The sequence below is a fragment of the Saccostrea echinata genome, unplaced genomic scaffold (genome assembly GCF_033153115.1).
Source record: "Saccostrea echinata isolate AGI-Se365-2 ecotype Australia unplaced genomic scaffold, CSIRO_AGI_Sech_v1 ptg000054l, whole genome shotgun sequence".
Lineage (NCBI taxonomy): Eukaryota > Metazoa > Mollusca > Bivalvia > Ostreida > Ostreidae > Saccostrea > Saccostrea echinata.
Genome location: NW_026889803.1, coordinates 29,752,430 through 29,765,012, shown reverse-complemented (window position 1 = coordinate 29,765,012; position 12,583 = coordinate 29,752,430). Strand labels below are relative to the sequence as shown.

The 12,583-nt window shown below is 33.6% G+C and overlaps 1 protein-coding gene across 1 annotated transcript in view; it reads left to right on the top strand.

Moving 5' to 3' along the window:
• LOC133204526 (ATPase MORC2-like) overlaps window positions 1–11,844 on the top strand; it is a 38,384-nt gene extending 26,540 nt beyond the window's left edge. Inside the window, exons 25-29 of the mRNA XM_061340272.1 lie at window positions 3,370–3,403; window positions 3,610–3,767; window positions 4,295–4,427; window positions 4,589–4,705; window positions 11,293–11,844. Of these exons, the coding sequence (XP_061196256.1) occupies window positions 3,370–3,403; window positions 3,610–3,767; window positions 4,295–4,427; window positions 4,589–4,705; window positions 11,293–11,382 (532 nt within the window). The 3' untranslated portion in view covers window positions 11,383–11,844. The remainder of the gene's footprint in view (window positions 1–3,369; window positions 3,404–3,609; window positions 3,768–4,294; window positions 4,428–4,588; window positions 4,706–11,292) is intronic.
• Window positions 11,845–12,583: the final 739 nt, after the last annotated feature.

Here is a 12,583-nt window from a genome sequence, read left to right as displayed (position 1 = left end):
AGATAAAATTGTCCCGTTATACTGGTCAGTCTAAGGAGCTGTTTATGTCAGTCACCCCCCTGTCTTTTGTGTCCATTGTCCTGGATCTTCTTGACGCTATCATTTCACTGCATGATGCTGACATTTAAATGTACCGTCCTTACCCCATCTGACACAGTGGACCACCTCTTGGCCATTTAAATGAAGAAAGAGTACAAATTATTGAGGAATGTCCAACATTTAAACTGCCACAATTCATGTATGTTTTAAAAAGAAATTAGCTTTAAAATTTGGAGATTTTTTAACACTATCGAAGCCTCTGTTTATGGCATTTTCTTTTTTCCCCATTATTACTCATGGTGTATTTGCATAAAAAAAACAGACCAATAATTACTAAAATGTATTGGTGTGTCAAGAAATCTTTGATTAGCTGGGACTTCTTTTTCCATTTACTTAATGAAACCTTCACTGCTTCCAATGTTTTCACACCAGTTCCTGTGAATATTTTGGGTCTCTATCCAAATTATCTGTGACAGCTGTTCCTATTCCTGAATCCCTGTTCCTTTAGGAATATAATCACATAATCCATTTTTTGATTGACACCTTGCCTCCGGATAGATACAGAGATCTCTAGCGAATTCTTTAAAGAATTATTTTCTTCAGGGATGTAGATTGCATTTGACTGGTGGCCCGACGTGCGAGATGTTTTTCTTTTGGAGATGTTTCGGCACCTTACTTGTAAAATTTAGCTGCTTGCCTATCACAGAATGTGTTTTCCTTATTATTGTTCTGGCTAGATCTGTCGAGAATTTCAGGCATCTTCGTTGGTTCTGACACAACAGCATGGCAATTGGGAATAAAGAGTTTATTTCTTTGCGAAAGTGATTAAAAATTTACAAGTACCGTCCACAGTCGAGTTGTAAATTTTAACCAATTGTAAGCAATATAATTTTATGTCTATGTGAAGCAATTAGCACTGTCCCTTATGTGTAATTTGCCGATATTAGCAAATGCTGAAGGATTTCATTTAGCAATGGACTGCATAATGCTTCAAATCTCTGTGGGGACTCGCAACTATTATTTTTTGTGGGGTTAAGTTATTTCTTGCTAATTTTTTGTGGTTTTCTCTCTTAATGAAACTGAGTGATGAATATATAATATATATTTTCCTAGTGTAGTTTTCTTTTCAGATTGTCATGCTGAATCTTGATTATTGTTGTTAATCAATTTACTTATATATTATGGAAAAAAAATGGTGTGTTAACTCTACAAAGTCTACACTAGCTGTTCATCAGTATTAGGGGTAATAAACCATAGATTCAACACACACACCCCATCCCAATCCCTCAACCCCTTTCCCTTTCCCCTCATAAGAGTATATACATGCATTTATATGTAAAAGATTGGGAATTTGTGAACTGAGAGTGAAAATAAATAATGTAGCAGTAAATGCATAGTTTATTACAACTAATTCTTTAGTATATTTTCTGATTTCTTTAAAGTCTGTTAATCAAAAGGAAGCATCCAGCATAATGGAGTCCCCAGTCATGAGGGAATCGTTTGATCTGGGTATTTGTGATGAGCCAGTTAGGTCATTGATACTGACTCTGGGATGCAGTGATTGGAAGCAAAGTGATCGTTTTCTTCAGTGGGAGTATCATTTGACAAAGAGACCAGGGTCTGTGGTCATTTGACAAGGGAAAATTACACCCGTGTCTCGACATTGATGAAATTTTAATCAGATGTTACATGGATTTTTTTTCTTTCTGCGGGTGCACTAATGCAAGTGGCCTTAGATCTTGTGTTGACTGTGTTGCTTTGAATGATCTTTTGATGAGGTGCTCTTGCTCATTGTTCTTTAATAAAATCATTTGTGAGATTGAAAAAAAAAAATGTTTCTTTTCTACTTTTTATGATCCCCAAAAAAATAAATATGAAAAGTCTTGCAGGAACTCAAAAATTGATAAAAAAAAATTTTTTTGACATACCGGTAGCATAGTTCTTAACTTGGACAGGAGAAGCAATCTTCATTAAAAGTCTGTAATTTATCAGTTTTGTCAATTTTCTTCCTAAAGGCCATTTGCAAGAATATAATGAAATTCCCAACAATATAATATTTGGGCCTTAATGTGATATATCATTTTTCTTCATCTTTTTCATAACAAATTGAGATTCCTTTCATAATCCAACACTACTGAGGTGCTTGAATTGGAGCTTTAATATCTGAAGTTACTTAAGATTTCTTATTAGAATCCCATTTTGGGAAAGTTTATACGTTGAAATGTTAGTTGTTATGTAAGAAGGTATAAAATTCTTATGTATTTAACACTGGTAAGTGATCAAGGATCATTATATCTGTAATGGCAATCGGAGATGGGATACAAAAAAAATTAATTTCTCAGTGACGTACATTGGAATTCTTATCATTTGATTCATATTGTACCATAGTCAACAAGATGTCAACCGAGAGGTGACAAATTACAATATTTGGAATCTGTTTGAAAACATTGATATCACATTGGAACAATAGGTGTACAGGTAGGGGATAGCAACTGATTAGTCGCAGTGTCAGATGCCATACACCTCGGTAGCCATGCGGTGGTGTGTGGCCACGTGTGCTATACCAAGAATTAGCCAGCAAAGGCCACAATTATCACTCCTCCGTCAATATTTTACCAAGCTCCTGATCCATACCTCAGTATTTCAGGCTGTTTGAGATGTTTCTCGGTATAGATAATAAAACAAGTTGTTAATGTGTGGTGTTTGTAATGAGGTAATTATAAGGGGGGCTATGGAGGAGTTGTCCTGGGGAGATAATCCTTACCTTTGTTAAGAGTTCTGAGCTTTTGTATTGGGACTGGACTGACCACAGGTTATGGAAGCAGTGTATTCTCTCTGTGGGGATTCTCAACCACTTTATTTATCAAGTCCCCAGAACTGAACTGTTTTGGTAGGGCAGTGGTGTGATTGGGGACAGGCATGCTGGGTCCTGGGTGGTGTTTTCCCCACCAGGTCTTATCCCTGGCACGTTCCAGAGACACTATAAAGAACTTAATTAAATTGTGTTGGCTCCACTTCCCTTGAAAAAAGTTGTAAAGTTACTGTTTATTTTGGACAGAAGTAGAGTAGTCATTACAGTGCAGGGTATTGTCAGAATACAATGCTGTCCTATCAGTCAGAGTGGGGAACCATATTGTTTGCTTTATTAGCCTCATCTAAAGTTTGAACCCAGACCACAAAACATGAGCTAAAACTAAAATATGTATTAATGAAAAGTTACTGCTGTATATAATCCTGGTTGGTTCCTATCAAATTACACTCAGAAAGGAAATTTCTGCATATAGTTCAGAGAAACAGAACCTTTCTTTACATTATTTTTTTTCCCTTCAGGTTTGACAAAGGTGGTACAGATATCAAACTCCTTGTAAGTATTGTGCTCAAATGTAAATGGCTGTTATTCAAAAATGCCACATTATCTTATTTGATCTGCATTCCATAAACCCAGGTTTAGAAATAAATGAGAAACAAGAAAATACTCATATGTTTAAACTGTTTTAAAAAAATGATTGAAAATATATTTCAAATGAGAAACAGAATATAGAAGATGAATGAGTGAAGTTTGTTTTGTAGAATGGTCATCCATCTTCATCAGAGTCCACAAATCACACCCCACCCTCCCCGGCCTCCTCCCAGGACACAGCGGCAGAGACGCCATCATCGTCAACAGCAACAACTGCCGTGGCAACGTCATCTGATCAGGTGACAGAGGAAATCGCTAACGGCTACAGGTTAGGTTTCATAGTTCATTGCTCCTATTCTTTTCATTGTACAGTAGATAAATGATGGAACTTCATATTTCTAGAGTCATGAAGGTAGCGAGTGTATCATATTTGGTTCACGATTATTAGATTAATTCATGGAAAGAAGTATCATCGATCTGTGCAAATCATAAAACTCTGTGCAAATCATAAAACTGTTGCTGCTACAGAAAACATGCAAAAAAAAAACATCCACCAAAGAGTTTCTTAAACTGATGAGATTCCAGTTGTTAAATTTTTATTACAACAGTTATATCCATATCAGCCATATATCCATATCAGCATTAGAATGCATAATAAGGTCTTCTTTCTGTTGTTGCTGAAGCAGACTGAGTAATAAATGTACATCATATTTTATAAGAATTTTGTATTCATAAGTCTTTGTCCTTTTTCAAGAGGGTCCTATGACAGTTTTGCACTTCCCATATCTCTAATGAAGAATAAAAATTTTGCATTGGAATCAGTTTGGTATGTAGAAGTTTTTTTTTATTTTGTAGGACCTGTTTGCGATACTTCTTGCCTCCTCAGTGGATCATGGAGAAGGATACTATCACAACCATGACGCTGCAGGAACTGGCAAATTTCCCCCTAGATGATTTTTTTGATCACTACGAGAAAGGCCTGCGAAAAGTAGGATTTTTTAATACATTTTCCAAATTGAAAATTGTGGAAAATAAACAATGAATTAAAAAATTCATGAATTTAAAGGGCAGTGTGTAGTGTGTTTGGATGAAACTGTGTCATAAAAATGAAGGATAGTTTTGAAGTTTGTTTTTTCCCTTCTTTTTTAGTTGGTTGGAAATTTTCAAACTGAGGCAGCACAGAGAAAACAGGAGAGCGATGCGGCCGTATCCAAACTGTCATCTGTCAGGAAACTGATAGCCAAACTCCTCAAGTCAATCAATGAGGTAAGCCATTAGATAGGACGCGGGCAGTATTCTCATATACAGTCAAACTTCGTTATCTGGAACTCAATGGGACCTAGAAAAAACTTCGAGATATCAAGGGTAAAATACTTAAAGAATAAGGGGTTGGGACCTCCAAATCATTTTGACATATCCATGATATTCGAGATATCAGTATTCGGTGTTCAAGATACCGAAGTTCAACTGTATATACATTATTGTATTGTGATGCATGGTTTACAAAATGGTTATCGAAACACTCATTCCATTATGAAATATTTTTGTAATATATATTGCAGTAAGTTTATAAAAGTGAAATACATTTAAATCTTGTTATCTCGAACTGAACAGGAGCAAAATAAAACTTTGAGATATCCAAAGTTTTGAGATATTGAGTGTAAAAAACATTGCAAAAAACATGGTTGGGACTGCCAACTCCTTCGACATATCTCTGGTATTCATGATATCAGTGTTCAAGAAAACTAAGTTCAACTATCATGATTTCTTGTTATACATACCTTATCATGATCAGTGTATTATGAAATGTATCTCAAAATATCTTAATTATTCTAAGCTTAGATAAAAAAAATTAGAATTTTGTTAAAATGTAACTCCACCCTTTGAAAGTTGTGCTGTTGACCTCTTGTTAAAAAAATATTATCAAGTCAGTGTTATTTATAGAAAAATGGAGTATTGTCTAAAAGTAGAAGGGGGTTTGGGGTTCCTCCCCTAACAGGGGGTTGAGGGGGAAAACTAGAGTAACCAGGGATTTCATTATAGGCAGGGAAATTCCCCAGCCCCTGGGTCTAAGGGACAAGCCTGTCCTGTATGTGATTTTATGATCCTTGTTAGTAGATAATTGTATCTCGCTTTTTTTTTTTTTTTAAATAATCTTCAGAAATTGTTCCGATTACCAGCAGTTCAGTAAATGAAACAAATTGAATTTATCTGATATTTTATGTGTCCCTGTTCGCAATGTCATTCTTCAAGGTAACAAGACTACGTGTGAGAATTTAGCATCAGGATATAACACTCTTGCAGTTTAACTGAGTTGGGTTAAAAATGGAATGCGATAAATTTTCTAATCTTTCCTATCTTGGAAATTTCAGCACGAATAGAAAGTAAATGCAGGAAACTTGGAAAGCATGTCCAACATCTATCAGATTTAACAGCTTAGAGACTAAGGCTCTTTGGTCTTATCAGTAAAACTTCTAATGTGAAAAAAAGCCTTTGTGAAATTTTACAGTTTATAGTCTACCATCTTATGAAAGTTGATGTTTGTTTGAATGGAAACACGTGTTTCTCATCGTGATGCTTAGGATTTCATACAAGTGCACTAAAGATGAGGGTCTTGACGTTTCTTTTTTCTATTGGTTAAAGTTATCTTGTTGCTAGAGTACCATTTTGCATGATTTGGGCAGTAAAAATACATGGAATTCAGAGAGAGAGAGGCCCTCTTCAGACAAGCCTATACATTACAGCATCAATATTCATATTATTGTCAGCATTAATAGCCAGTATCAATACACCATCTTCCAATACAGAATTAATTGGCGTACATCCCGGCTTGCAATGGCAAATTTTGCCACCTCCATACTGCAGATAATGTCGTCTGTTGCTTGCTTCATGATTGATGTGCACCCAGGGACCATTATTTTCCAAACGCAAACTCTTCCGTTAAAAGGGCCGATAGCATTTCTTTCCCATTGCCGGATAAAACTTTCCTTGTTTTTTTTTTAGAAAGGGGATGTTGGATCGATTTTAAGAATATTAGTCGTTACATATTCTACTGAAAAGGGGAAGACAGCATTTTGGCGACATTAGAGAGTTTCGTTTACATGGACTGATAAGAATCTCTATTAATTGCTTGGGTTTTTATACCCCCCGCAAACGAAGTTTAGGGGGGGTATATTGGAATCAGCATGTCCGTCTGTCTGTCCGTCTGTCCGTCTGTCTGTAGACGAGATTTTGTCCGGACCATTTCTTGGAAACTGTTGGAAGGATTTGTCTGAAAATTTGTACACTTATTATTCACCATATGAAGGTGTGCACCTGGTATTTTCATTATGATTGGATAATTATTTTGCATTTTACAGGTGTTTTTTTCATTTTTATTATGAGGTTTTGTCTGGATCTGTTCCCAGAGACTATTGCATAGATTTGTATGAAAATTTGTACACTTATTATTTATCATATGAAGATGTGCACCTGGTATTTTCAACATTATTTGATAATTTTTCTGCATTTTACAGGTGTTTTTTTTTTAATTTTATTTTTATTGACTTAGTCATTTCGGGTTCATGTCTATGGTTTGAGACATAGAATCTAGAACATCTGTACAAAAATGTGAACTACAGCTTAAAACTACTCATTAGAACTAAAAAAAACCCCACAAAGTATTAAAAACAGTTTTTACATTACACAGCAGATAGTGTAAATCCATTTGTCCCTTGGGAGTAATGAGTGGACATGCATCCAGTTAAAGATTAATTAATGAGTTCAGTGTGGGAAGCTGTTAGGGCATCTCTGATCAAGCAGGTCTTATCTATATCTCGGGGGAATTGGGCAGAAAGAAATAAAGATCTCTGTTGTCTAAGTCTCTTAATTGTAATTTATGTCTGTCAAAATACATAGTTACTAAAACCAGCCTTTTATTTTTAAAATGAGTTTGATATAAAGGTATTAAAATCAATTTGATTTTCTATAATTAATTATGATATTTTTTTTCAACAATCAATTTGCAGTGTGTCATGTCTCACAAAGATGGCAGATAGTTGCAAACTTTTTTTTCAATGTAATAAAAAACACTGTAATTATTAGTGTTGATGTTTTATTAGGCTGCACCTTAGTTTCATTCATTTAATAAAGTGCCCCACCACAGCATGATATGCCCATCAAATATTGTTAAATTATCAGAAACAGTTTAGATTCAATTGTTTGAATGACATCTTTGCGAGACAAGGCAGTCTGCAATTTGTTGTAAAGATATAAAAATTCAAATAAAAAATGTACAATATAAAATAATTAGTTTAAATTATATTATACAATATCATATAAGTTTTAATTATTATATACAATATCAAATTAGTTTTAATTACATCAAATTTATCTTGAAAGTAAGACTAGCCAACAAGAACAATTCAATACAACAAAAGCAATTAATTAAGAGACTGATTCCTTTTGCCCATTTCCCAAGAGATGTAGATAACACCTGCTTGATCAGAGATGCTCTGCCAGTTATCTCCTCACACTAAACTCATTAATTTATCTCTAATTTGACATGCAATTTTCTGCTATCAAAATTTTCCTTGACCAGTGCCTGATCATTACACCCATGGGAGAGGTGGAATTTTTGTTGTTACAGATTGCTGTAAAGAACATAATGAAAAAAATAAGACTAGTATTTTCTTGATTTAACACTTTTTTAATAAAGATACTGCAATACTCTGACATCTTTTGGGATTGTGTAATTTAAAAATTAAAAGACATAGTTTTTTGATTCTAAGTCTAATGGTTTTCTAGTTATGATTTTTCCATATTTGGCCATAGCGTCTTTATTAAAAGGTCAGAACGACATGGTTTTAATGTGCGACACACCTACCCTAGATGTATCAGCTGACAAAGTTTGATAATTCTAGGCCTAATAGTATTAAAGTTATGAGCCAGACATGAAAAAGCTAACGGACGGACAAACATGAACGCTATAACATAATACGTCCCGTCGTAAATCATATTTCTCTTAGTGATTTGGTACTTTCTCTGAAAAAACCCAGCGGGGGGTATTTGTTCCTTTTGGACAGTTCTAGTTTTTTTTTGTAATGTTCAGGAAAATTAACAGGACGTTTGCTGTATGAAATTTTTTTTCCAGTTAAATCTTCATGTGCAGTGATTACAAAGCGATACTGCTTTGAAGGTGTGTTTTTTTTGTTTTTTGTTTGTTTGTTTGTTTTTAAATGGGACTAACTTACCAAGGAAATAAAAATCACAAGACTAAATTCTGTGAGAAAAAATAAAGAAGAAATTATACTAAAGGTTTTTTTTTTTTCTCTGGATGTGGAAGTTTTTTGCCGAAATTTGAAAGAATATATGTATAATTTTGTAAACACCTTTTATTTTGAAATGTTTATCAACAGTAGCATCACTTCTATGTGTTTCATGTTTTTTTTTACATTTATGAAATGGTGTCACTAGGGAAAGAATGTTACCACAAAATTAGATAGTTTCATTGTATGTACCAATACGTAGGCAGAGGATGAAAAGGTTTTGAATCAACATTTAATTTTAATTTTGAACACCTGTATTTTATTGGATGCCTTTTATCATGTTTATTGGGTCTTTTGTATGGTCGACAAGAGACAGCTTTGAAATTTGAAGCTCTATAATACTGTTTTAGAACCCATTCTAATCCTTTGCAGAAAACTGCCAATAAAAAGTAGAAATGTGAGAATTTTCAAAAATATTTACTGTTCTTTGTTGTTTATCTTGTTAATGTCAGTTTAGATATAAATACCTATAAGCAAAAGTCATTTAGCAGTGGTCATTTAGCACATTAGTTTATTTAATTTGCTAAATTAGTGCTGAAAACTATTCCCCCCAAAATGATTTGTTAGTGAAATTCCCTAGGACTGAACAAGTTTTCTGTAATAGCGTAGAGGACAAACTTAACTCCCTCCTACATTTAGTTGAGAGTGTATTTTATATGGCAATCTGTCGGATTGCCACAAACATATTAAATGTTTTCTGGACGGATTTGGTTACCTTTAGTACAGTCACAGAATAGCTGATGTTTTACTTTGCTGACATTGTGCATATGTTCAGCGTTTTGGTCTCTTTTGCTCCGGTAACAGCATTGTCATTTTATGGTTCTTCATAATAGATTTAAATTAAAGCCCTTTAAGAGGATAAACTAGAATTCAAGGGATCATATGAAACCAGAATGTTTATTGTAGATTCATTGGACAATTTTATAGGTCCAATATGTATATGTTACAGACACTGAATCTTTATGGTCAGGTTTATTTATTTTAGCCCTATTTCTTTGATGGCCTCCTAAAGAGGTCACTGAATTCTTAATATTACATAAAAGGGTAGTGGTTAAAGTATTTCCCATGCCTCATTTTACATAATCTAAAGAATATATTGTATGCAGATTAGTTCAGAATGAACTATTTCTTGACTAGATTCCACTACATCAGCTATCATGCATTTGGACTATTATTATTTTATCTCCTAAAATAAGATTGAGAATTCTCATCTGTTTATAGTATATTATTATATCTCTTATGATATAAATACTTTTGAAAACTATGTTTTAAGAATTCAATTAAAAAAAAATTGACTGACTCATGAAAGTTAGACTTTGGTTATCCAAAAAAAAAAAAAAAAAAATTATGCATAAAAAAATAACACATCTTTTCTTTTAATGATTGCCATGTATTTATTAGTTAGGCCTTAGAACTTTAAAATAATGTTACTGCCCTTTCCAGACTCAGGATTAAAAAATTAGTATTGAATTTTCAAAATCTGTTATCCAGAATGCATAATTGCTTCCTGGAGATAAAAAAAGTTTTGAGTCCAGTCATTTTTAGCCAGTGGGTCAGGAGACAGCAACCAAACAATTTTTTAAAAATGGTCTTATATTTAGGCTTTTTATTTCTTCAAATTTTTGCAAGGAAAACATGCAGAGCAGATAAATCATGTTTCAAATTGACATGGAATATATGTATGTTTAAATAAATATTTAGAGAAGGAAAGAAAAATATGAACATTTTAAAGGGTAGTTTGAAAAGTTGAATACCAGTATCATAAATTATCGGTATAGTGCAGGCTCAGAAAGGATTTTTTTTTCCAAAGAGATACATTATACTATTTTTCTTTTCTAGAGAAATTCACAGGATCAGTGATGCACTGAACAGTACATTGTGAATGAATATGTTGAGGAAAATTATCTAGCTATTTGACAGTAAAGATTGATTTGAAACAGGGGAATGACATGCAGTTTTTCCCACCTGAGAAGTTGATCTGGCTAGATCTCCATGCTTGAGTGTTAATGTGATTGGTGACCACCCAAACGTTAAATTGATCCTCTTGTCACACTGTTACGAATATCTGTTAAAGACCCTCTTCTGGTTGTTATATATGCAAGATGCTGGGTACATTTAGTACTCCCACAGGTGTAGTCAGATCTTGTTTCCCCATAAAAAAATATATACAGAGATTGTCAACCACTGTGGTGTCGGTACGTTGAGTACGGACCTAATTGAGACGTACAGTACTGGAAGTTGTACGTAAGGAAAACTGTGTGAATAAAAAAAAAGAGATTTACAGCAGATAAAATCAATGACGAAACAGTTTGATGTGCAAAATAATGCTTTTAATGAAGTTCTTATGCGACTGATAAAAGTTGTGTGCATACACAAGTGTAATGTTTGCAGTGGACAAGGACAAAATGTAATCCTAAGCCATGTCATAAAGCAATACTAGTCTTTAAAAAGTTCAATAATGCTGATATTTGTACTTAGAGGATTTAACTACTTATAATATTTTTAAAAGTATCGATGATTGGTCTAATTTTATTTTCTTTTTTGCAGGAATTTGATATCGATCCAGAGGCAGATGGAGACCAAGTTGATGAACTACTTGCCGCATGTGTAAAGCAGGCCGTCCAGTCACAAACATAGGACCTCCACCTCATCAGATCCACCCCTCAAAATCTCATCAAGTAACTACTGGGCAGTTCTCTGCTGAATCCCCCTAAACAGTGACTGGGATATCCCTTTATTGTCCTCCCTGAGTTTGGAATGCTGGGATATGATTCTCCTCTCATCTGTTGATGCTGTGATGAGAAGGTGGTTCGTTTTGAACTACTCAAACCTTTTCCATGCTTACATCACTTGCCATAAGTCATGTATAAATTAAAATCCATCAAGGATCAAAATTTTCACAAAAATAATTTTTTTGTTTTTTACCATGGTGTTGCTTTGCTTCATTGTGATGGATACATAGGCTTATTTTGTCAAACATATTTATGTAGTTCAGTTCACTGTTAGACACAAAATGTTCGATTTTTGATCAGTTAATTCACAGGTCTGTGTTGACTGATTTTTCAGTGCTTGTTAATTAGAGAATTGTTTATGGTGTCATTAAGGTATAAATAGATAATAATTTAGATTTAAAGATTTACATAAAAAAAGCCAGTCAGCTTTATTTTGTTTCATATTTTAAATGTTGTTTCACAAAGTATGAAAGATAATGCATAATACTTTGATTGGATTGTAGGATACCAAAGTGTGATTATTTTTAGTCTCCTGATCAAGATAATTTAATGCTAAGTATTGAAGAGCACAACCAAAATAATTCAGGTTTGTTGCTGTAAAAAAGATGTTTTTCCTTATGAAAATTATTACACTTTGTTTAAAGCACAGGCTCTTAGATCATGAAACTTTCGTAAGCTGTAAAGTGTGAAAGATTTAAGAAAGTCGCAAAAAAATTCTTCAACTGGTGCCAAATTTTCATTTTGTAAAAGACAGTAATTTGAAGATTTGGCAAGATGTCCCATAGTATGTTTTTATGTCTTGTGCAGTTTTTCTCCTTGTCTTAAGACATTGCTTAGATTCATGTTTCATGCATTAGTGACCCGGTTGACAATATATGCTTTTTTTTTTTTAAATCAAAATTGTTACGATCCTTTTATTCTCCTGTAAATTTTGAGAAAACTCAATGGTCAAAAGTCTTAAGAATATATAGGTAGAATTAAAAATGTTGACTGTGGATTTGTGCATCATTTCCATGAATGCAACATATACAGGATTTTTTGAAGTACATGTATTAAGTTTTATGGAAATATGAAAAGAGAAAATGAATCTCCAATTCAAGGGGTAG